Source organism: Augochlora pura, chromosome 9, assembly GCF_028453695.1.
Source record: "Augochlora pura isolate Apur16 chromosome 9, APUR_v2.2.1, whole genome shotgun sequence".
Taxonomy (NCBI): Eukaryota; Metazoa; Arthropoda; class Insecta; order Hymenoptera; family Halictidae; genus Augochlora; species Augochlora pura.
The window spans coordinates 2,517,801-2,543,879 of NC_135780.1; the positions used below are offsets into that span (position 1 = coordinate 2,517,801).

At 44.6% G+C, this 26,079-nt stretch overlaps 2 protein-coding genes across 3 annotated transcripts in view; one reads left to right on the plus strand and one right to left on the minus strand.

Moving 5' to 3' along the window:
* The window catches only part of Cerk (Ceramide kinase), a 41,856-nt gene extending 37,619 nt beyond the window's left edge, over positions 1-4,237 (plus strand). Inside the window, exons 7-8 of the mRNA XM_078190336.1 lie at positions 96-265; positions 381-4,237. Coding sequence (XP_078046462.1) covers positions 96-265; positions 381-456 — 246 coding nt within the window. The 3' untranslated portion in view covers positions 457-4,237. The remainder of the gene's footprint in view (positions 1-95; positions 266-380) is intronic.
* Positions 4,238-7,599: 3,362 nt separating this feature from the next.
* The window catches only part of Nfi (Nuclear factor I), a 103,465-nt gene continuing 84,985 nt past the window's right edge, over positions 7,600-26,079 (minus strand). Inside the window, exons 9-13 of one of the 2 annotated variants that reach the window (XM_078190214.1) lie at positions 16,813-17,000; positions 16,514-16,600; positions 15,592-15,951; positions 14,469-14,703; positions 7,600-13,996 (exon numbers count right to left, since the gene is read on the minus strand). In XM_078190214.1, coding sequence (XP_078046340.1) covers positions 13,764-13,996; positions 14,469-14,703; positions 15,592-15,951; positions 16,514-16,600; positions 16,813-17,000 — 1,103 coding nt within the window. In that variant the 3' untranslated portion in view covers positions 7,600-13,763. The remainder of the gene's footprint in view (positions 13,997-14,468; positions 14,704-15,591; positions 15,952-16,513; positions 16,601-16,812; positions 17,001-26,079) is intronic. The other variant, XM_078190215.1, reaches the window with a different exon arrangement.

A 26,079-nucleotide genomic window follows, 5' to 3' on the forward strand; every position in this document is an offset into this window, starting at 1 on the left:
CTTCATTCATACCTCGCTCGATCCGACTATCGCATAACCCAAACGCTCTTATCTCGTACCCCACAGTATTAATAATGATAATTTTTTCATTCAAGTACGACCTTCCGTTCGTCGAGGTGTACAGAGCGAGGGAGTTCACATTCCGGGCGCTGCCAACGTTGCACATGCAGACGGAGAACCAGATCGACAACCGCTACATGAAGTCGAGCCTGAGCGTGTGGAACTGCGACGGCGAAGTGATTGATAACTCGAACGTGAAAATCAGGTAAACGCACCTTCGAGTGTCCACGGCTCCCATAAATTCGGCCGAAGTCGCAATCGATTTAGTCGCTCAACGAAACGGGACAATATAATGTGTGCAACGTTCCGTGTGTTCGCAGGGTACACTGCCAACTAGTGAACGTGTTCACGAGACGAGTTCAAGAACCGGTTCACGAGAAGACCTGCTGCTGTTAATCACCGGAAGGACACCCACCGGCATTGAAATCACATAGTTCCTTCGATTGATCGAGTGGCTCGCGAATCGAGCGCACAGAGAGACATCCAAAGACTCGAACGATCGCTTTGTATCGCGAGTCTCCTTGGATTCCGGACAATTTCTGCGAAGCCACCAGGCGCCCTCGCGAGAAGATGTCTGTGCAGCGGTGATCCCCGGACATTCGAAAAGCAAAAATCGCAGACCTTGAAACTCGAATATTTGCGACGCGAACGCTGCAACAGCTTCTAACTATACAGCTCGAGGTGTTCGAAGAACTGGAAGTCGTGGATCGGCAATCACCCAATTCGGGAATCGAAGCCGCCAGAAACCGAGGATCGCAAATTTCTAGATCTTCCGGCCGAGATCTATTATTTGCAACTTACATATCTGAAAAATCACGACGAACCGGCCTTCGCGATTCCCAGAGTTCCAAGAACTTCGTATTTTGAGAGAGCTCAGCGTCTACGACGTCCGAGGTTCCGGCATTCTAGAAATTCGAACGATCCGAGAGCTTTTTGTATGCGCACGTTTCGATGGTTGACTAAAGTCGAAAGTCGCAGACGAGCATCGGCGAGACCGCCTTCGAGCGACACGTTGCCATTCGAGCAGGCGTCCGGCCCTTCCGCCGAACTTTCCACGGACACCGAACGATATTTCGAACATCGAACGACGCCGTGCCTGGTTCTGTGTTCTTCCAGGACGGGGGACCCTCGTCCAAGACTTCGCGGACACAGGATCTCGTTTAAATTCGCACGACGCTCGGCCGATGTTCCCTTTCTTTTCGCTCAACTCCTCGGCACCACCCTCCCGACGAATCACCCGAAACTAGGTCATCCTCAAAAATTTATTACGAGGAGACGAGTGACCCGAGAACTGCGAAACTTTCTGCACCAGGTTCTGGCGCATCTTCTAACTTAACGATTCGAAATGGCTTCGTTCGACGCGTCTTGCAGATCGTTCGGTCGTTACATCAGTCAAGGCTGCGTCCGCCAAAAACTACCAAGTACAGTGCAGTAAAAATATTCGCACAAGTTATTAAACCATGATCGAGTCCACTGCAAAAGCTTCTTCGATTCTACATCGTTTAGTTTCTCGAAAATAAATCGCGCAAGTTGGCCTGCTCGTCGAGCGACTTCATGGGAGGGTGTCTCTCGGCCGGAACCAAAATGGCTGCTGCGCGGACATTTCCACAACGGGGTGTTCCTGTCCGGTAGAACTCTGTTAACGCGCTCGCTGTCGCACTTCGTCGATCAACTATTTTACAAAGCTCAAACATCGCCCGACAGACGACGGAACGCTCGACGAAGGGTTCGCCGTAGGACAGCGTGTACAAAGCAAGCGACGAGCGTGTCGACGAACGGCTCGCCGCGAGTCAAGCCGTTCGCGGGCATCGAAACTATTTTTTTAAGAGCGAAAGGTCCGACCTTGTAAAATAGAGAAAGTCGGGAGAAATTCGAGAGCGTTTCGAGTTGAAAAGACCGAGAGAGAGAGAGAGAGAGAGAGAGAGAGAGAGAGAGAGAGAGAGAGAGAGAGAGAGAGAGAGAGAGAGCGAGCGGGACGGTTTTTCAAATGGCTCAAACTCGCGGGAATTTGTATTTAAACGCGACCGAGTTTTTTTTGGTCGCGGTTCGCGCGTTTTTCGTATTTAACACGAGTACCTCACGTCGCGATCGCTGTAGATTCGGTGCACGGAGAGATTACTCTGTCTTGTATAATATTTCAGAGGATATTAACTTATGTAGAGTTTTAACTTAAGTTATGTTTCGATATAGAGCGTATAGTCTGACCAGCCATCCTCCTTCAGGCGCAACTCGGTTTTATAGTTTCGGTTCATGGAGGACGGTGCAGGGACACATGTGAGGGGCGTGTGACGACGACTTTGACTCGTTTGACGACTCTGAACGTGATTCGACGTCCAAGCTAAAGCTTCCGCAAGCTTCCACGGTCGTCCTCTCGTAGACACGATCCGCTTAGAAATGGCTCAAACGCGTCCAAATCCGTTGGAGCACGTCGAACACTCGGCTGTCCGTACGCGCCAATCAAAAGTTTCGTCTTCGACGGTATTAGAGTAGCAGTATCTTCTTTAGCACGCCTAAAGCACAGAGAGTCAGCGTGCGCAAAAGTGAGAAAGTATTTTCGCGGGAGAGACCAGCAGCTAGAGTTTAGAGTACTTTGGTCGGGAACGAACAAGGAGCATTTACTTTTACCAGAAGTATTCCGACGTGTATTTATTTAGTTTAACACGTTGACGACGGCTTGGCCCACCGGTGGGTCATGCGTGTCAGACCGTTTGTTTATTTTGCTTGCATTTCACAAAATAGATACTACAAAATAGGTTTATGTTATTTTATCTGAACATTGTAAACGGATATTCAATATTAAAAGCGTAGAAATTCGATATTATAAACTTAACGTAATTATTTAATTTTTGTAAAAGGGCGCCGACTCACAGAGAAAATCGTGAATATCGGCGGCGGCGTCAACGTGTTAAAGCGTAGGGTTTGAACGATACGTCTGCGTGAATCGGTGGTCTGGATGGTTGTTAATCAAACAGGGATTCACAGTTTTACTTTTTTCTATCTATTGTTCTCTTATTTTCTTCTTTTTTTACGTAGCGATTTACAAGGAGTGGCGGTCAATACCGAATGTTAGTATTTCTGGGGCAGGTGTTTCCATTTCCAGCCCGATCGGCTCGCGCGTAGAGCTAAGTAGAACAACTTCCGTCCTTGGTTTCCGGTTACCCACGGCTCCGTCTATTCTCGTAGACCGGAAGTCCCTTCGTCGCCCCGTCGAGCTCGCCCGAGCCCTTGCTAAAAAAAGACCAGTCCATCGATTTTGTAACGGAGCTTCGTCGGCTAGAACGCGTCCACATTCCTCTTCTTGCTAAAAACAATCGTGCAGAGGCCGTACATACGATCCTAAAAAAAAAGGGGTGGGTCGGAGATATATATTTTCGCGATCGTCGCGCGACGGTCGAGGCGGGCATCTTTTTCGGAAACTTTCGTCGGCCGTGAGACTTACTTCGCGCCTCAGGTTGCTCAAACGATTCATTTGTATTGGTTACTCGCGGTCCTGCGGACTATACTTCCGGTTGATGAGTACTTACCAGGTGTGACTTGCCCCGTTTCTATTTGCACCGTTCGAGAGAGCGAGTGTCTTTCTCTTAGAGAAAGAGAAAGAGAGAGAGAGAAGATTCGATCGATTCGAATCCTGTATAGGTAGATTTCGTTTGTGAACACTGCGAGGAAATTCGTGAACGATATTTTGTTAATTTAACACCGACCCGAAGTGATCTCTGAAATTGTAATTATCGTCATAGTTTGTTCTCGTAGAGTACACATTGTAAGGCTGACGAAACGATGACGGAAGGAAGATGGAGGACCACGGAGGGGTGAACGATGAACAGGACGAAAATTTAGCGGTTAGGTAGACATTATTTTGTAGGGTCGTGTGTCCGCAGGTTGTACAGGTATACACACGCAGATGCGTATAAATATGTATATACATACTTACATAAATACATATATACATACATATATATATATGTGTATATATATATTTATACATATATACATATATACATACATATATATATATTTTATTTACGATATCTTTATATGTAGAGTGAGAGCGCGAGGATTGCGTCACGGTACGCGGTCATACACGCGCGTATTATTGTACTTGGAATTATTTTCGCAATGGTGCACCGAATGTCAACATGGCTGCGCATGATAATAAATTGTACTTCACTTTTTCAGACATGCCTTTCGCTATTTAATCACCCTACATGTCCACAGGAAGTTAATCAATATCCGCGCCCTGTGCATATTGGTCTTCTCAATCCATTGCGACCTTTAAAATGCAGCGATTAGGATTTGTAAATATTTACAGGGCTCGCAGAAAATATTTAAAAGCTTGTGAAAAGATATTTAAAACCCTCGAAGAAATATAGGACGGCGGGAAAAATATTGGGTGCTATGTGGTGACATTTATAACATCAGCAAACAATTTTGTAAAAACTCCAGAAAATGAGAAATATTTTTGAGACTTACGAAAAATATATTTTATTCTGTAAAAATTTTGGAAATTTGAAAAAGGAATAAATTAGGATCGAGCAAAGACAGTGGCGGTTGGGGTGCATGGTGGAGGATAGGGGTAAGTGCGTCAGTAAAAACGTCAGTTGCTTTTCGTTTTATATATTAAGAATTTTTAATAATCAATATTGTCGGATATATATATAATATATATATTATATATATAATATAATACATTATATTAATTGAGACAGTATGGACACAACGTATAATTGGCGCGGTAAGGTGACAAAGAAGCCTCTCCCTTGTCAGTGTCCCTTCGTCGGAGGGTTGCCAGCTCGAAATCGCGAATTATTTTTCTTAAGGTCGTTACTTTACACCCCCGAATCTCTTTGTTTCTCTCCCCTTATTAGCGTTATTATTTTGTTTTCTTACGTTTTTTTTTCTTTCCTCGTTTTTAATTATGTTCATTTGGTTTTCGCTTTTTTGTTTGTTTGTTTGCATTTTTTTTATTTTCTTTCTACAGCCCGAACCGTGGGCGGAGGTCTCTCCACGCTTATCACAAGAAGTTTCTCTTAAGCATTAAAGTCCCGAAGACGAACAAATACACATCGAGTCTCCGTAGAAAGAAGAATCATCGTAGGACGCAGTTATTATTAAATATACAAGGGTATATGTATAATATATACCTATATATATATATATATTTTTTTTTTTTAATATATATATATATTAAAAAGGAAAACAAACATCATACGAGAATATACTACGTAAGCTTCGTAACAATTTATCAAATTATCCGTTAACAATTTCCTACTCAATTTGTGCCTATACGTTATCGTTATTACTCCTTATCGTTACAATTATTTATTAAGTAGGGGAGGAGTTTTGGGGGTGGTTCGTCCGGGTAAATCGAGTATAGAAATTTGATTTATTCGCCTAAACACCGCCGCCCCCCCTCCCCTCCCCCGCGCGCATGGATCTTTCTACGGAGACGCGACGACAGACTCGTCTGCACCCCTTTCCGGTACCACTATCACCACCTTTGTCACAGCTCTCCCTCTCGATCCCGCTACCCCCATGGCCAACCACCGTCGGTTAGTAATAATCCTTAGTAATTTTTTTCTCTTTTCCTGCCACCTCCCTCGCAGCGTATTATACTATTTAGTCTAATCCCTGATATATAACATGAACCTCGTTCACAATCGTAAAAAAAAGGATCGTCAGACGAAAACACATTCGGTACCACCCCCACGCCGTGTCCTCCGCGGCCCCGGAGTGCCTTGCGACGACTCTTATGGGGTTGCAGAACACTTTCCCAGTCGGCAGCTCCGAACTTTTGATCTTCGTAACATTGAACTGGCTTTACTCTAGGAAGCGGTGTTGAACAAATATTTTCAACCCTCGCGAAACCTCTCGCGGGTGGGTTGTAAAATCGTCGTCCCGAGCGGAGCATGAATTTTCGTGGAAATTCAAACGTATCGGTTTGTGATGGTGGCTCGAGCAACCGAAAGGAAACGTCTGCAGCCCCAACGACGTTGGGTCGGCGCACCCCCCGAGGCGTCACCAACCCCGAGAAACAAAAGGAAAAAGAAACACGCGTTCGTTTTTCGTCGCCTCGTCGCCTACTTTGTACAACCATACTACACAGTGTGCTATTTCGTTTGCTCAATAAATATTCGATAAATATATCATTGTATTTCGTTTATAATATATGTATATCATCGTATTGCCGTAGTTAATAGTAATCAATAATCGCACTATGTTATCATCGCCGTAGTTCGCTCTCCGTTTTACAATTAATTATCAGTTAACCGTAACTTCGTTTACCGTAATTAAACTTCGTTAATATTATCATTATTATTATTATTATTATTATTTATTATTATTATTATTTATTATTACTGTTTATTGTTATCGTTATTCTCGTAGCTGAACCAGCCGCCTCGCGTGCACACTAGAAAATTCCTATTCGAACCCGTTCGACGCGGCCCCCACCCTAAACATTACGAAAAAGAGAACATTTTTCTAAAAAGAATCCCTTACACCCCGTCGCGTCTCTCTAACACGTGTCTGTCGAAACGAACGGTGGCTTTACATGTCGCCGTCGTGTCCTCTGCCCTCCGTGTCTGTAACGTTCACAGTGTAAATCTTCAGTCCCTGGCAAGCTTAATGTCTAGCGAATTTGTTAGTTTAACCTGGTCGCGAAAACCCCTTCGGTCATCGGCATCGAAATTCCCCAGCTTCCCTTCGAGCACCGAAAAATCTCGGCGACCGTAACACGTCGCCCTCTCGAATCGAGGATCGCCTTTTATACACAGTCTCGCCCCTCGTCGACGGGTGGTCCGGGATATCGAGTCGTCCCACTACCCCCGGGAACCCGATCGAGACGCGCTTAATTAACTTTCGTCGCTCTCCCCGCGGCCCCTTAGTTTCGCTTCGTCCTTTATCGTTCCTCGAATCTACTAGAGAAAAAGTCTATCTTACGTAGAAAAAGTCCTCGCGCGCGGTCCACCCGTGACCGTTGGCCACTTCCGGTCGGACCCGAGGCCACCGATCCCCGAAAAACCACCCTCGACGAATTTCTTTTACAAACACTCGAAAACCATTGGAAACGTTCGAATCAAATATCGCGGTCTACTTTGTGCAGAATTAAAAATTGGGGGTTACTTTTGCAGAGGGTTTAGAAGTAAGGTGAATCTACGATCATCTGATTTGGAAAAAGATTGCAAATTCTTGACGCGTGGATTGAAACAGAAGTTCCGAGTGCTATGGGTAAATGTCCTAGACTGTTTCGAGTACCGGACGATCATGGCAAGTCAAAATAGTTTCGAAGGTGCCGTCGGTGAAAAATTGGCGGTGGGGAAGGTGATCTCGGGCGGCCGGAAGTGGCTGGCCAGTGGACGCGGACGATTTTTTAATGCACTTTCGGTTCAAGGCAGCTCGAGACGCTATACAAAATGTTCTGGTGACGCAAGTTCGACATTGCCTCCAAATAGGGCTCGATTTTTGAGCGGAAACCTGACAGGGTGGGCGTCCGACCGACACGCGTCGCGGTCGCACGATTTATTATAATATCGTTCCTCGTTATTTTTTTTTTTTGCTTGTCCAGCGTTTTCGTTCGTTCTCACCTAAAAAGCACCGTCCTGCACCTTCGTTAGGAAGACCTAAAGCTAGTTTACAATTTACAAGGCTAACCCTAATTGGCACTCTACCCCTAGCCGCACCGGTTCAGCGGCAAGCGCGACCGAACAACGTACTATAAGTCAGCGAGAAAATGAGCGTTCGCGGTGGCGTCAGTATAATATCCCGAACCACCCCTTTCGTTGTCCGCGGTCCTCTCTCTCTCTCGGCTAGAACGGTGCCCCGTAGTCGATTAACAAAATAAGAACACGAGGCCTCGCCGCGCTCGATTCCCCAACGCCGTCGAGAGGCAAGCATTAAAAAAACTCCTTTCTAAATCCTCCGCGCCTTTCAACCCCTCGCACGCCCCCGCGATCCCCGACAACTTTCGCCCTCGGGTCTTTTTATAGACGCACGTCGTCTGCAGAAATTATTCCCGGCGATATCGGAAACGCTCGACGATTTTCCGCCCCTCGCCACGCGCGACTCTTAAACTGCGTCAGCGGTGTTTTTTTTTTTATTTTTAAGAATTTGTTCAGAAAGAAAATCTTAATTCATCGAATTCCCATCGACAGATCTTTCTTTTGCCCGAGCATTGTTCATTTTATCGACATCGCCGATTAATTTATTTTTACTGCGATTCCGGTATAAAAATGTGAGTCTGTGCAGTTCCGCGGTCTACTCCGATCGCTAAATCTCTTGACCGTGACTTTAACAATGTATCAGAAGGCAAGGGATGACAATAGTCGACGAGATGCGTCGTCCCCTTTCTATCTTTAGAAAGGTGAAAAATACTACGGAGCGTCGAGGGGTGGAAACCACCCTATCTTTTACAGGATCTGTAGATCCGGAGTCTAGGTTCGTTCGCGCGCCTCCCTGCCTCTGTGCGTAGTATTGTAATTGCTAGAATCGTTCAGGCTGAGGCACGGTAGTTTGTTTTAGAAATCGTTCCGGTCGCGACGAGTGATTGCGAAGTGAAATCGATCCGATCGTTACTAAAATTTAATCCTCGTTTCATTGGAGAACCCGTTGGATCATCGAGGCGCGGATCGATTAGGGATCTAGACGATAGCGGTTCTGATCGGGCAACTTGAATAGGTAGAGCCCATGGTCAGACAAACATACTTCCCATCAAAATCCAAACCAACCGAAAATTCTTCGAAGTTTAACAAACATTCTAGTCCCGTTGTAAATCGCTAAAATTATTTTCCAACTGTAAATACCTGTCTGCGAATTTTCTCCGTGTAAAGCAGTCTATAAAATTGTACGAACGTGTTCGGAGGCGTCGTTGTTTAACTTTATAAAAATTTATAGGGACACGCATCACTCGACGTCGCTTCCCGTAAAGAAATCTGATGGAGTAAACGAGAGAAAAGAAATCGCATTGGAGAAATAACGTACCCCAGCCTGGCCGCTCGTTTAACCTATCGTCTCCTTTTTGGATATTTACAATTAACAATCGTTCTCTCCCGTAGTAACCGTGTTCGTAAAGCGATTAGTAGTTAATTAGTAGTAGTAGTAGTAGTAGTTGTCAGCGATAGTAGCGTTCCTCCTCGTCCCTTCAGTAACTGGTGTACGTTAATAGTGAAGTAGGCGGTGTAATAATAACAGCTGTATGCGGTAGTGTCCCTTTCGCCTTTACAATTAATAGTTATGTGTAGCGGTAATAAGTAGTAGTGAGTTAAATTTTTTTTTGTTTATAAGAGCGCTCGTAGTAGTTAGTAGTAGTTTAGTAGTAGTAGTAGCAATAATTGTAATAGTAGTTTAGTAGTAATAATAGTAGTAGTTACTGTAGTAGTAATTGTAGTAGTAGTAGTAGTAATAGTAGTAGTAGTGGTAGTAGTAGTAATAGTAGTAATAGTAGTAGTGGTAGTAGTAGTAGTGGTAGTAGTAGTTGTAGTAGTAGTAGTGATAGTAGTATTAGTGGTAGTTGTAGTAGTGGTAGTAGTAGTAATAGTAGTAATAGTTGTAGTAGTAGTAGTAATAGTAATAGTATTAATGGTAGTAGTAGTGATAGTAGTAATAGTAATAGTAGTAGTGGTGGTGGTAGAGCGGTGGTGGTGATGGTAAAGTGGTATCATCATCTCATTTCTCTTTTCCTCTTTCAATGGCGGCGCTGACGATGATGGCGGTGGTGGTGGTAATCGTGGTAGTAGTTAATAATAGTAGTAGTCTCCTCGTAGTATTAACAATAGTTGCAGCGGTATTATCGTCGCCCTCGTATAGCGTTAATAGCGTTACAAGCATTTTTGTTGTTGTTGTTGTCTCTTTAATAGGAATAATAGCGTCGTATCGCCGCGTCGACCCTTATTGACAATCGTTATTGCTATTACCGATATTGCTACACTCGATCTCTTTGTACTATCACTACGAACCGGTCGACAGGGTGCACCCTTCTCCCCATTATCTCCCTTTTTTTCAATGAATCGCAAACTGTTCGATTTTAAGCCGATTTAGAAACAACAGTTGTTGCATTGAACAAAGTGAGACTGAAAAATAAGTTGAACTCGATAGATCAATTATAATTAAAGAGCTGCAAGGTGACTGATCCCAGATGGCTGTCTACACACTTGCTGCACCACTTGTTATCTACCAGAATAATTTCCAGCTTTCGAACGAAAGACAGAAATCATAGATTTACGACCTTAGAATAGTACAATATCCGAGTGTACACAATTCCGATCAAAACTGTCACGCCAATTTCAACCTTACAACGTAATCGTGTTATCGCGAAAGTATATTAGTAATATCAGCAAGCGCCCCGAGTACAGCATTACTACCACGTAGGAGAAGCATGAAAATAGAACGGTGATCGTGTGTACTGTTTCGAAAAAGCGACGGGGAAAGAAACGATCGAAGCGCATTTTCTCGAGCGAAGAATTTCGTAATTGGTCTCGATAATGGGCAGGAGGCCGGCGCACCCTTTCAACCTCACTCGAAGAGAGAAAAACAGGGAAGTGACTTTACGAAACCCAAAGAAGAACCGCCTCGGAACTATCTGGTCATCTAGCGAGTATATTAAGCGCATTTTTAATTAGGGTCTCCTCTCGACGTATACAGGGCGCGCAGAAATCCGCCGCGACGAAACGATACCTCGTGAAAACGAAAAGCTCGAGATCCCGCCGATTTACGGCCTCGAGCGCCCATAGAAATTTCTTACAAGATAGGCAGAGAGTTTCTGACCGCCCTGCAAGTGTCCGAGGATTTACAAACTGGACAGGTCGTCCCTCGTGCTTGCAACCCTTCCGCTGCCAGTGTCTCCGGTCCCCGTTTCGAAAAATATGAGATTCGTTTAGGCTCGATCGACCGTTTCCGAGAGATTCCGTAATTATCGTCGCGACGATTTGGCAGCGGACGAGTTCCCGTGTTCCGTCTCGTAAAGCACTTCGGACAAGTAGTTAGGACCTTCGTTGTCGCCGAGTACGATGCTGCGTAACCCCCGCGTTACACTAAACTCCCTAAATAGTTAATAGGACTATAGATTAATCTCTCACTATCTCGTAATTATCCGCGTCCCGTCCGCGCCACTCACGCGTCTCACACTATTCCCCAGCGTGTCCTCGTTCGTCATCCTCTCGTTTCCTCTCGAACATTATATATATATATATATGTATATCAATTGCTTCGCGCCAAAACGCGTCTCGTTAACTATTTAACCGCTTAATTTATCGAGTAATCAATATTAAATATTATTCACTTTGTTTCTAACTAGCAGCCTCTGGTGTCTAGTCCGCACTAGTGTTCTTCCTCGTCGTCGTCTTCCTACTCATCCTCCTCCTCCTCCTCCTCTTCCGTTTCAACGGCCGACACTAGCCCGAGCGATTTTAGGCGACAAATATATTTTTGATTCCATCGATCGATTACGATCTTTGTTCGCGGTTCCGTGGACCGGTTATTAGGCTCGTCGATCGGTTCCCCTCGCCCTTGCTCAAAACCCTCTCGGCTTTTCTATTATTTTCTTTCTTCTCTCTCTTATTCTGCGTTATACATATAACCTCTGCGTTTTCTTTATTTTATTTCATCTCTTCTTCTTCTTCTTCTTCTTTTTTTTTTGGTTCGTTTAGCTTTTTCATTTTGTAAAAACACGTTCGACTCGCCGAGACGAGGCGTCCATTGAACGTCTCGACACCTACGCCTCCCGTTACCGTCGCGTCTAAACAAGCGTGTGTGTTCCTTCATAAATATTATAAAAAAATATAATAGAAAAATTATAATTTCGTTATAATATTTATAAGCTACTCGAGATTGGCACTAGAAATCCCCTTTCTCCCCTCGTTCACGGTCGAAAATCATCCTCGCCGGAGGCCTCCGTCCGTCACGGAGACAGCGGCGGAGGCGCTCGCATGCTTCTGTCCTCTTCTCGTAACACGTTCCACAATACTAATCTAAGGTCCTCTAAAATTTTACAAAATACGACGCCCGGCGTGTACGACGAACTGGGCCGCGTGTATGTACAAAAACGCTTTAGTGGTTTCCTCTTTGTTCCTCCGTGGACGAACAGGAAAATCGTGTCTTCTTTCTTCATCATCATAATTATAATCATAATCATCATCATAATCATAATTATCATCATCGACATCATCATCATCGTCGTCGTCGTTATCATATCATCATCATCTTTTTCTTCGTCGTCATCGTTCTCGTCCGCGCACGATCATGCTTGGCGATCGGCACTGGTTTGCTTATCTTTTTTTTGTTCGACAATTGTTTTTGGTCGACGGGACCGATCGGCGACGTGTGTTCGGATAGGAGACGAAATATGGGGTCCTTCTTCAGGATGCTTGAGAGAGAGAAAAAGAGAGAGAGAGAGAGAGAGAGACAGAGTTACGTGAATTGTACGCTGAGGGAGGAGGATCGCGCTTCCGGTCGCGGAGGCTTTCGCACTTTCAGGAGCGGAGTAATAATTGACCGAATAATTGACCCTCTGAGGGTGGTCGCGGTGCTTCGAACCGGCTGGGCCTGGACCATCTCTGTGTCTCAGAATCGAAAATTCAATTTAGATTTGTGACAATTGATTGCGGGACTAAGGACGAGTGAATTTAGATTTGGCTTGACCTAGGCGCTGATTTCTGGATGGACTAGGTTGCTAATCAAGCTGTTAGGGCACTTTCGTTTCGAAGAAGGAATCAGAGGTCCCCGATAAGGATCGGATTCGTAGCATTTTAGATCTTTGACCTGACACTTATTCAAAAGACAATTGTTCTCCTTAGGGAAGGGTAACTCTGGACAGTATAGATAATAGATAGTTTATGTGTGACAGTGAATTCCACCTGGACAGCTTCAATTTTAAAGGAATGTACCTAGAAGTCTCCAAAGAAGATTGTACCCTTTTAGAAGATTGGTTGGAGAAAGATCCAACCAAAGCCTAGAAGACTTCTGGCTTGGAGAACAATATCCTTGGAGCGAAAAACGTTTGACGTTTCATTCCCCTTTGAATCCTTCGAACTGAAGTCAGAAGTCGTCGAAGAGGATTAAACTGTTCCCTTTTGGAGGGTTGATCCAAGAGAGACTCAACCTAGGCCTAAAAGGTGACTTCTGCCTTGGAGAACAATATTCTTGGAACGAAAAACGTTTGACGTTTCATTCCTCTCTGAATTATTTAAACTGAAGACAGAAGTCTTCGAATAGGATGTCTGTTTCCTTCTCGAACCGTGTAACGGGAAATCGAGGACGAATTCCGGGGTGAAAAGGAGGACGAAGGAAGCTCGGACAGGGGCGTAGGCGCTGTCCTGTTCGAATTCCTCAGAGGGTCGAGACATTGGCGCCGAGTTGGAGGTCCGTTACGAATCGGCGGCGATCTTTTCGCGTGGCGATCCTTTGGCTCACGGTTCTGGCAGGCCAGGCCTCCGGTTCCCGTTGACCCGGAAGTCCCTCGGCCCCTCAGCGGCTAAGGGCTTAAACTACGATCAGACTCTCAGGCACTCGATTCTCCGCGGGCTTTGGTCGCGAAGGTGAACACGACACGAGGAATCCTGGCGATTCCCGTCCGGCGGCTGCGGCTGCGGCTGCGGCTGCTGCTGCTGCTGCGACTGTGGCTGCTCGGGGTTGTTGTTGTCGTACGGGGCGGCGAGTAACGACCCCGTGGAACATGCGAGCTTCTCGAGACTTTCCGGTCTGAGCCTCCAGTGTCACGGGGAAGACTTCGGTCTGCCGCTTTTGTCTTGCATCACTTGTTGCTGTTGCTGGTTCGACTGCTGCTGCTGCTGCTGCTGCTGCTGTTGTTGTTGCGTCTGCTGCTGGGCCTGCTGCGACTGATGGTGGTGCGACGTCGGGTCCCCGGCCACGCCCAGCTCCGTACCCATCATGCTACCGCCGCTCTTGTCCACCACGCTGCTCGTGTGCACCGGGTGGAAGTATCGTTCTGGAAGATAATGCACAGCGCAAACTGTACATCCCTTCGAATCTCGGTATAACGAATAATAAGAATATACCGGTTGTCCAGACAGGTTCGGATCAAATTTATGTTACGTGTTACCGGAGGTAAGGGGATGAAAAATCGTCGTGTCAATTTTTGGGAACGAGAATTGAAAAGATCTGAACTTTCAAAGACATTTGTAATTTAATATGGTGGTCATACGAAATGCTCGACAATTTCTGCCACTGTATAGTGGCGTAGGCTTAGTTCATTCTTAGACTAATCGTCGAAACCTTTCAAATATTCACATATCATGAATAAAGACTCTTTACAATGAAGAATCTTCGGACATAAAAATCTTTTAATCTCTTTGATCTCAGTAACACATAGTATAAATTTGATCCCAATCTTTCTGAACACCTTGTATTCGCTACGATACAACGATTAACTAGCAGATACGATCCAAATGATCACCGACCTTCGTCCATGGTGGAGGGCGGCTCGCTAGCGGTTCCAGTGATGATAGGGGCGATCATGTTGTAGTCGTCCTCCAGGTTGATGAACGGCGTCGTGTTCCAACGGGGTGGCACGTTCGAGACCGATCTCTGGGTCGCCACCGGCCTCGTCACCGACACGGGCGACGAGAACAGGGAGAGGTTCGTCGGGGAGATCACCCCCGACATGGAGCTGATCGTGGGGTAGGTGAATATTTGCTGGAAAGTCCGAGAAGATCTTATCAAACACCTGCGCCGGATTAATCCTACCGCGGAACGTCCTTAATCCCTTGCTGTTACATTTCCTTCGTAATTACAACGATTCCAAGTTTTTCGATTGAGATTAGGGAACTCGGGAAAAAATTAAATTTACAGTCGTCGCCGAAAATACGTTGACACTTTTTTTATAAATAGAACAAATTTTGTTATATTAAATGAAATGAGTGGAACTTTTTTTCTGATTTAACCCTAGCATAATGATGGCCGTGTGAACTTTATGTATTCCACTTAAGGAAGCACAATGAATTATTCATTATAAATTTCAAAAATAAGCAGATTTTTATTATTGTATTATTGTATTATCATCAACTCATTAAGATGATTTATAAAAGTAGATAGTTCTTACTTTGCCTAAAGTTCAGCAGTCAAAGAATTAAAAAAGAACTAAATTAACCCTTTCCAGACCATTTTAAGCCCAGATTTAAAATAGCTATTTTAATCAGCTGCATTTCCATTTTATATAGCTTAGTACAATTTACGAACATGAAATTGAATTTAGTGAATCATAAAACTGTTACGCTTTTAACAATCTTTTAAATAGAAGGGTCTTTAATAATGTTCAAATTATTTTGGAAATGATATAACGATTTTCATTGACGCCTCAGTAATAAATATACGTTTTTCTTAGTTTTAAATAACTGTGCTGAATAAAACAATCATTGCTTTAATGTAACAAGTATGTTTACATTTTTAATATGAAAGGACTAACGAAATTATAAAAATACAAAATTATTTTTGTATTTTGCCTACGGATGCCACTTGTATACACTTAATTTGGATGCCGCATATATGCGGCGCTCGGCGCGAAAGGGTTAAGCGGGAGCTCACCTGTCCAGGTTGGGAGTGGAAATGAGCAAAGGTGTATTCCCGGCTGGTGTGGGGCGCGGTGACGAGGATCCTCGCGGGGCTCTTCCTTCCGGCGGGATCGACGGAGCTTTGGCAGCCGGAACCGACGAGGCCCACCGCGGCGGCGGCCATTTGCTCCTGACTCGGGGCCAGCTCGGACGGGTCCGTCGGCGACGTCGAGGATGTCGGCGGTGAGTTCGAACTCGTCGCCGTTAGTTCGCCCGTCGACCTGATTATCGCGACCGGCCTCGCCATCGGGGCCGGCGGAGGTGGCGGCAACATCGAGCTCGGATAATACTGTGAGAACTTTTGTATACCAGTGCGGGGTCCGGCTAGCTGCGCCTGGAAATACCACACACCCACCGATCAACGTCGTCGACCCGCGCGTGATCCACTCACCCCGATTTATGGATCATTGTATCTCCTCTATTTAACTAGTTTAAATAGATACCTCTTGCACCCCTCGTTCGGCAACTGAGAAGGGGATCAGGATTTCAGGTAGGTTCTCCAGTGAATATTTTCGTTAGCTTTATCGATTTAAGGGTGGGTTTTCGTCAGATCTTATCGCGATCTTTTTATATTAAATTCCAAGGAACGGCTTTCTAGGTCTGCTGCGAATTTTTTTAAGACCCTCTGAATTTTTAAATAATTTCATGCGCGATGATTTTTCTATTTTCGAATTTAAGGGATGAATATATCCAAGTCTTCAATGATTTTTTCAGTGACTGAACCATGGGCCTAATTTTTAATTTTTGAATATTGCGTCAAAAAGGCGTTCTTAAAAAATAAAACAGAAAGATGCAGAATATGTTTTGCGAAGGATTGTTGCCATAAACGAGGGGTTTCAGAGTCCGGGTTCAGAGAAATTTCCGTAGTCTCAATAATACTGAATGCCAATTATTACCAACTCTACCATAGGCGAATTAGGCTCGTAGAATCCAGGGCGATTGGAACACGGATGACGATGCAGGTCGCAGAGTACCGTCCCGTTCTTCTCGTTACGATCATGCAAACATCGATCAGCAAAATAAACAGAATTATGCACTGGATTGGAGAAAGATCTAGAATTAAACTCGGCTACGAGCTCGCATAAGGGTACGATATCTGGGCGGCGAACGGCGAAAGAACTGACTCTACGAGCGGAGCAATGTTTGTATTCCCGAAACTGGAGAACGGGGCGGGTTTAAAGGATCCGGAAGCTACCTGGGGCAGTTGCTGAGTATTCTCGGCCTCCTGGCAGACGAACGTGACGAAGTCCGAGAGGGTGTCGTGACCGTTCTCGGGGTACTTGACCACCCCCGCGGAGGCAGGGTGCTCCGGCTGATAGTAGGCGAGCCCGGACATACTCTGACCGGAACCACCGGCCAGTCCTTCGTGCGGCGAGTGCAATCCTGAAACACAATTCACCACTGTCATCCTCCGACCGCCACGGCTAGGGCCACGGTGAAACCACCCCCTGAACTTCGACCGCCATTTTCCGACGAATCGACCCTGTTCCACCCGCTTCACTTTATCCTCGAAAGCAAGTCGATACCCGTGCTGGAATCAGTCTCGCTGGAACTTCCAGATTTTCGCAACGGTTCGCGCGTTTTCATTAACCCTGCTGTGTTCTGTTTGACACCTTAACCCTTTCACAGACGCAACAGTCGTGTTCCGCGACCGGTTTCTTATTTCACTATGATTGAAATTATATTACTCAAGTACAACTTACAACAAAGATCGCACGAAATGGGAATAAGTTTAGTATTATTATATTCATATGGTGAATTTAATTACTTTTATATCACCATCCTTATTTCGTTTATGCATATCTTATTTGCAATTATTTCTATATTATTTGCAATTATTTCTATATTACTTGTATACTAACAACCCAGTTACAGGTTCAGTTATGTAACAAAGAAAGTCAGGCGCATTTACATACGACATTTAACTTTGCTCCAAATTAATTAAGTATTAATTAAAAATTTAAACACTGTGAATTAAAAGTGACTTTCAATAGCGACCATCACTTGTATGCTAGAGGTTAATCTAAAGTCCTGTGTTACCAAAAGAATCGCTACAGTTATGTCATGTAACATTCTAGACCTAGCCAAATCGCTGTTCAGTTATAACCATCAAGTGTTACAAACACAATATCGATAATTTTGCGCAAGAATTGAAAAAATAAGATAGATATTGTAATGTATGCTATATACTTTGGATGATGTTTCGGTTAATACGGAGGGCACAGCAGCAGGGTTAAAACGGTTGGCCGGCAAGGTTTTCGATTAATTGAATGTTAGATCGCGGACGGCAACGACGACGACGTTAACAGTTCGCGCCAAGAAACGTTAATAAAGCCGGAAGGTTATTAAAGTCCGAGTTTAGTGGAAGTGGGAGCAAACAGAGATAACGATTGCCGCTGTAAGTCTGTTAGGGGGTGGTTTTAGTGGTGTATCAAGGGGTAGGGGAGGCGACCAACTATATCGTGTTAAGTATATCTATATATACATATATATACATACACACACATATATACATATATATATGCAGGTGTATATATACGTATACATAGACAGGTTTCTGTATATATGTATATACGAGGCACTCCAAGCGTGAGGCTGGCTGGCTGAAATGTACATGTACCTATATACGCGTGAACGCGCGCGCGCGCGCTCTCGAGTATGTTGGGGGTGATTCTTCGACCCCTATAGCGATCCAATGAATATTATAGCACGACCAGCGGTTCGATAAAGCACGGATGTTAGTTGCACAAGTATTCTTCTTACTGTATGAAATTTCTGTTGGACGAAACGGCTCCCGTATATTGTTGTTGACGGGGTGCTAGCTCGCGCGCGCGCGCACGCGCGTGCACGTTGTATCACGCGCACAGAGAGATATGTGGATATATACATGTATGTATATATACATATAGGTATGTATATATATATATGATATATAGAATATATATAGAGAGATTATATATAGAATATATATATAGTGCAACAACAAACATCAAACAGCAAGATAACAACGATTAAACAACACATCAAAAAACATCAAGGTAACAACAACATCAACATCAATACAATGATATACATATATACGTGGTATATATATATATATGTATGCATGTATGTATGTATATATATATATGTATATGGTATAAACAACAACACCAACATCGCAACAACAATAGTAATAGGTAGTATCGTACGGAGAGAGATAGATAGAAGAGATAGATAGAGACAGACAAGTGTGTGTTAGAGCAGTAAACATGTCTCAATCCAAGGTATCGTAAGAAAATCAATCGAACGTTCTATCAAGTCAATTATATTAGGTGAAGTCAATATATATGTATATATAGTATAGAGTAAGTTAATTCCATCCAGCATACGACATACCCAGAGCATTGGCCGTGTGACAGTGAGTGAGATAGAGATAATTATGGTGTGCACGGTATCAGACCAACAGAGAGAGATAGAGAGAGAGAGAGAGAGAGAGCACGGCCTCGATCCGATCTATGGATCACGGGCCGAACTGTACACAACGATGACGCGTCGATCACCAAGTATCCCCTTTTCGATTTTCATTAAAATCTCGAACGCCCCCATACACTTCGAAAATCCGCAAAAATTGATTCGCAAATTTAGTTGTCAGTCTTTTTCTATCGAAACCTCGAACTATAGTAAATTTAGTAAATTCTCTCAAATTGTCTCTCACGTTGTAAACAGAAATGGACAATCTGGGAACAGGAGATACGATTATTCGAGCCTCCTCTTTCCAAATTGTCCAGTTTCGTTCACGTGCTGAGGAATAATTTTCAAGAATTTTGCACTAACTTAAAATATGCAATTTAAATTTTTTTTAAGCCTTTCCGAGTGATCGGAGGTATCGAGAGTCCAAACACCCGAGATCGCGAACGGCACTGGCCAAGAATCGCGCGCGGGAGAATTCGAATTATTCGAATCCGCCGCCGCGGCCGGTGATCCACCAATGGTCTCGTTAAGGCTCGAGGCCGCGCCCTTAAAAAATAGTAATACGTGAACAGGTGTACAAGGGTGTAACAGGGTGGTTGGGCAGAAAGACAGACAGACAGACAGACAGACGGACAGACGGACAGACAGACAGACGTACACACAGACGAACAGAGAAACAGACAGACAGACAGACAGCGACAGCTAGCTTACCAGGTAGACCGGTACTACGCAGTTAGCAAGAAATGCCGTCCGTCTGTCTGTCTGTCCGTTTTCCAAGCCCCCGAACCTTGTTCCCAGTCTGTTCGGGGGCTTTAATTCTCGGCAAAATTCTCGTTCGTTCGAATCGCTCTCTTCGACTAGTCGTAGGGGGCGGCAGCATAGTTGTATATGTATGCACGGCTTTCCGCATTTTTCATGAATTAATATCGACCGGCGTATTCTGCCGATTTTTCCTTTTGCTTTCGCGGGCCGTTCAACGGACAGGTCAGTCAGACAGACAGGCAAACGGGGGCGTTAGTAGATATAGAATTCGGATACGTGGGTATACACATATAAATATTTACTATACATACACAGGAATATCGCAGTTTACACTTAATTTCCATACAGAGGCATACAAAAAGTACGAGTTCGGTTAGATCGATGCTCCTCGGTCGTTTTTCGTTCAAGGGTTTCGTGCAGAGTTCGGCGTTACGTTCGGATTCTTTCGAATTAACATTTAGCCAAGACGATTATCCGAATGAATACATTTCACGCGGATATTTTACTCGAACGATGATTATCCATTATTCGTCGTAAATTACTCTATGTATTCATTCGAATGATCTTTTATTCGAATAATTATTTACTCGAATGATTTTTTATTCCAATAATTCATTAGTCGAATAATGTTTTACTCGAATAATTTTTTACTCGAATAATTCATTACTCGACTGATTTTTTATTCCAATAATTCATTAGTCGAATGATTTTTTATTCGAATAATTTTTTACTCGAATAATTCATTACTCGAATGATTTTTTATTCCAATAATGCTTTACTCGAATAATTCTTTGCCCGAACGATTCTTTCTCACGTCGTCGAATAAAATTATCTGTGATCCGATTAAAATGTTTCCCAACTCTGTTCTGGTGGCTTATGTTAACCCGGTTTCTGTTAATGACTGTGTGGTCGTCGTCAGGTGGGCACAGATTGATTCTCCTAGCTCCACCTGCCGCGAGAGCTCGTTTAATTCGAATGCAATCGGCCAGCGTACTTTGCCCTATTACTTTCGTTCCCGGCTCGACTTTCCCTCGAAGATCAATTGTTTATTCAAGGGAAAATCGCGCTCGAGACCAGAAACGTCAGGACTCGTACGTTAAACCGAAGTGCGATGAGAGTAGAATAGTTGAAATCAATTAAGTCTGTCGAGGGTAGTGGGTACTGTCGAGAGTTTCTTGTTGAAGGGACAGGGAGAGGTCGTAGACCTTGAATCGTTGGGCTGCGAAGGACCTGAAAGTGTTTGGAGCTGTTAGCAACGCGAGCGAAGTCGCGTGTCGGGCATTCGCAATCGTATAGATGCACCGGGATGCCGATCAGACGCACGGACCGGTTTAATTGTCGCGCGTCCGATCATGGTCGTCCGCGTCTACTGCGGCCCGGTCGATCGAAAAGTGCTCGTATCCCTTCGGCCGGAGACAACGGCAAGCCTTCGATCGCAACGAGCAAACAAAACCACGATCCTAGAAAACAAACGTCTCGCTTCTAAATCGTTCTCGGCTATATCATATGCCTGAAAGCGTAAGCTTGATCCGGTCCACGGAGAAAAAGGAGTGCAACCAAAAAGGTCTCGGTCGATCCGCCGAAACGGCTGGAAGTGTCGGATGATTCAATCTCGTTCTCCAATATGACCGCCGGAGGAATCGAGGCCGACGAACTGCGATCGCGGATCGTTAGAATTTCGATTGATCTCGTTCACCCACATTTCTATGGGATTTCTTTCTATATTTTCACGTCGTTTCTTTTCGCATTTATTAAACGGTTCAGCAACGATGGAGATTGCGAGGGGATTGAATCATCCACGACAAAGCATACCGGCGCGCTCTTCGTTCGGGGACCAAACGTACCATGATTGTCACGGAATCGGTCGAAACGAAATCGGTCTGGCGAGTGGTAAAGAAAATTGGGATTCAGATAACGGCTCGTTCGTTTCGATGCCGGGCCAGAACTATGGACGAGAAGGTGGGCGGCTGATGGGGTGAAAGAAATCGGGGGCTGCGGTGGAGGGGTGGAACGGAAGTAGAAAAATATGTTCGGCACGCCTACCAACGACAGCATTGCGCGTACGATCGTGCACACAGCTGCAGGCGGCTACACGGACTGTGCAACAATTATTATAAAACACAGAGACACGTACATCTATTCAATCGTCCTAATTACCACGTACGGTCGTCAACCGTCAAATATACGTGCGCATGTCTATTTATAAGAATTGTCACGCGGGATACGTAACGGTAACATACATGTAACCGACACGTATATATGTGTACACCGTGCTGCCCAGAAATTTGGGATCGCCCCTTTCTTGGAGAAAACAGGGGAAACTTCGAACACCATAAACCGATTCTTTTCGAATTACGTGAAAAAATTTTCTAAGAGATGTATCAGTTAGGTTTAACAAGGTTAGGATTTAAGAATCGCGAGCACCGGTTATTTCGTTGGCGTAGAAACGACAGATTAGGCAGTTCAAGTGTTTAAACGACACCGTGTAAAGGGCGCGCGCAGCTTCAAAGGGACGGCGTCGTTTTCTCCGTGCAAACATGACCGAGCGATCCCAGACTTTTGGAGCGACTTTGTGAGTGTATAGAGATGCAACATCGAGCTAACACACACAGATTCTGATTAAGGGCTATAACATATATAACATTCTTGCTTTCTTTCGAGTTGCTCGCCGCCACGCACCGGTTCACCGTGTCGGAATCAGACGTCGGGCGGATTTCTCGGGGATCCCCCTGTGGTGGACAAACGACCGTCGAATTAGTCCACTTCCGTCTCTCATGCTTCGTCTCTCCCCCGATACTCTCCCTCCCACTCCTACGTTCCAAGGAAGGTACAATAGCCGAGGGAGAACCCTTTGGAAACGTTCGCGGTCGTCCCTCGAACAGGCTTTGTTCGTGTATCGAATTTTTTTAATAACTGGTCAATTAATTTTGGGGCGAGTCGATTAATTTCGCAGCAAGACAATTAATTGTGCAAGAAGTCAATTAATTGTGTAAGAAGTTAATTGTATGTGCAAGAAGTCAAATTAATTTTGCAAAAAGTCAGTCAATTGTGCGGCGAGCCAATTAATTGTGTAGCGTGCCAATTAATTGTGCAGCGAGTCAATTAACTGTGCAGCAAGACAATTAATTGTGCGGTGAGTCAGTCGATTGTGCAGAGAGTCATTTAATTATGCAGAAAGTCAATTAATTGTGCAGAAAGTCAGTTAATAGTGGGGAAAGTTAGTTGATGGTGCAACAAGTCAATTGATTGTGCAGAAATTCAATTAAATGCGCACTAATTCAATTAATTGTGCAGCAAGTCAATCAATTGTCCAGAAATCCAATTAATTGCGCATTAATTCAATTAGTTGTGCAGCAAGTCAATTAACTGTGCAGCAAGTCAATTAATTATGCAGCATCAAGTATTTTCAAGTATTTCTTGCATGGATTGATTTTTTCTTTTGCGAAGACGATTCCAAAAACCTCCTCCCCGCCAAGTCGTTCTGGCAATTTTTTAGAAATCGATAAAACTAGAAACAGATCTGGGCACGAAATTCAACTAATCAATAGCGATAAATTCGTTTCATTTCCGTAAAAAGCTTCCATCATAGAACACGCTACAGTTCGATATATTGGCATTTCTAGATTACTTGAATTGCTAAGAAGTGACTCGAAGTATAGCCAACCTGGCGCAATAGTAGCCAACAAACATCGACGTTGGTAGAATTGTTGCGGTTTTGGTCAAAGTGAAATTCTTAGTCATCGCGATTGCTTGATTAACAATAGATCTATGAAACCCGCGATAACGACGGGTCAATAATTTTTTCATTTATGATTATTCGGATCGTAAAGATTTACTTATTATTTTACTAAAAGATTTACTAATCAATATATACGTTACTTACGGAAAATATTACAATAATGCTTGTGTTAAAAAACTGAATCATCTCTTATTGTTAGTTCTATAAATTGATATGAAATAGCTTTGAAACGGCTGCTTTTAATGCTTCGTAAATACACCGATAAGAATTTGTTGGTTGATCAAAGACGCAAGAAAATTCAATGAACCATTCGCGGGTCTCTGTACCGGTTCGTCCACGTTACGAACAGTTTCTAAACGCCCAGGTTCGAGTGCGAGACAGATGGTCAACGGTATAAAACTACCCCCGCGCGTCATTCCCAAAACCAAAGTAGAAAAGGGACCGAGAACGGGTGACCATGAAAAGAAAGTCAGGGATAAAGCTTGTGGGTGAGCGTGACTAATAAAAGAAGGGCCATGTGACGGAGTCCCATAAAATCAGACAAACTAGGAACACAATATCCAGTTTCTATCGATGCAAATATAGAGTGACAGACAGATAGATAAATAGATAAAGAATGAAAGAAAAAAAAGAAAGAAAAAGAAAAAGAGAGAGAGAGAGAGAGTATGCAGCAGATCGCGCGTGAACATCGCAAGCACTTCCAAAAAAACGGACGTGTGTCATCATAACCAGTTCTGTATACGTATGGCGCTTGGAATACATATACCCAACGGTGGAGTTTTTAACAGGGGTGCAACAACTACCATAACAAGAGGCGTCGAGACTATAGTGGTCCCGTGGAACGAAACAGAACGAAAGATACCAGAAACGGAAAAAAACAAGGACCAGATGAGAGGAAGGAGGAATAACGGGAGCTAAAGTGTGCCAGCCACTGTACATTCGGTGAACAAAGAGAGGGGTGGTGTCGAGGGGCGGAGGGTCGAAAAAGACGGGGGACACGGTGCTTAAACCCGAGGTGGTCGACGACCGTAGCCCGTCGATCATCGAACATTACCGTGGATAACATCTTCGGTTCCGATGTCGTGGAAGAGTTATGGGGAAGGGGGGAATCGAACGGGGAGGGGTGGAGGAGGAGGGACACCGAAATCGACGAGGTACGATAAATCAGTCGTTCGACGATTGTTTTGAAAAGCTTCTCGCAGCGGGGACTGGAAATTAAGCACTGCACTTAGCGCGATTGGGAATAGATCTATTGAATCAGCGGAGGCGGGGAGGGGGGAGAGAGAGAGAGAGAGGGCACGATGGCGGATCCAGGGGATGCGGGGGTGTGGACGTAACAGATAAGGTTCGAGAAAGAACCGAACGTCGCCGGAGATCGATAGCGGAGGCATTCGAGGAGATTGCTCGGCGGAGCATGCCGCGAGTACCCGAGCACGCCTTTGAGCACGCCGCCGAGTACGAAAGTCGAGTACATTGAATCCTTGAGCAGCCTCTGCGATCTGCCGCGGCTCGAATGCGCTTCTGGACGCCGGCGAATCCCTGCTTTCGAGTGGCTGTCATGCGACGGCGAATTGTTTGCTCTTTTCAGTACCGGGAGCAGTACCTGGCGAGTACCTCGCGAGTCTTCGAGGTACTCCGAGGGTACCTTCCAGGAGTTGGATGGAGCTGTGAGCCACTCTCAAGGTATCCAAGGTAATTTTTAAACAATATTGGAAGTATCTCAGGTAGTACTTTGTTAAATATTTCTTGAGCACTTGACAGGACTGAACAATTTTTTCGGAGTACTTGCCAAATCCTAAAAAATAGTTTAGCGATACTTGTGAGGTTTGAAAAGATATTAGGTGTACTTTCCAGATCTCCGAAATACTTTGCATTTTACAGGTGTCTGAAATACTATGATAGCACCTCCAAAGCGATTTAAAGTATAATACTTTGAGAGCACTCGCGTGGTTTTCAAAATTTTTTCGAAGACTTTCAGTCAAATATCGGGCGCTTTGATAACGAAAATGCTACCGAATGCCATCCGCAGTTCTTCGAGCGAACATTTCGTTCTTCGAAATAATGACACCTCCGCTGTCAATTAAACTATTGAAATTTTTCAAGTGAACAAAGGATCGGGGATCGAAGCGTTCGTTTTTACAAATAGGGAAGGATCGACGGGGTCAAGAGAATGTTTTTGAAACCGACTGTGCCCGAGCGAACGACGATCGTTCACGCACGCGGAAGACACTGCAGGGTGCATTCGTGTTGCGGAGCGCACCGATGCACACCACGGGAAATATAAAGTGGTGACGCGAGAGGCGGCCGCGGGGGTGATTGTGCAATTCCGAGCCGCATTGACGGTCCGCGTCCTCGTTGCCGGGGATTTCGCAAGACTATCCTTTCCAGAAATTACCCTATTACCCTAAATTTCTCAGCTTCCGCTGGCCTGACCCTGAACACGTCCGACGACTCTCGCGAATATCTGAGATTCCCAGCCTCCCCGATGATCTACGGCGCTCCTCCATC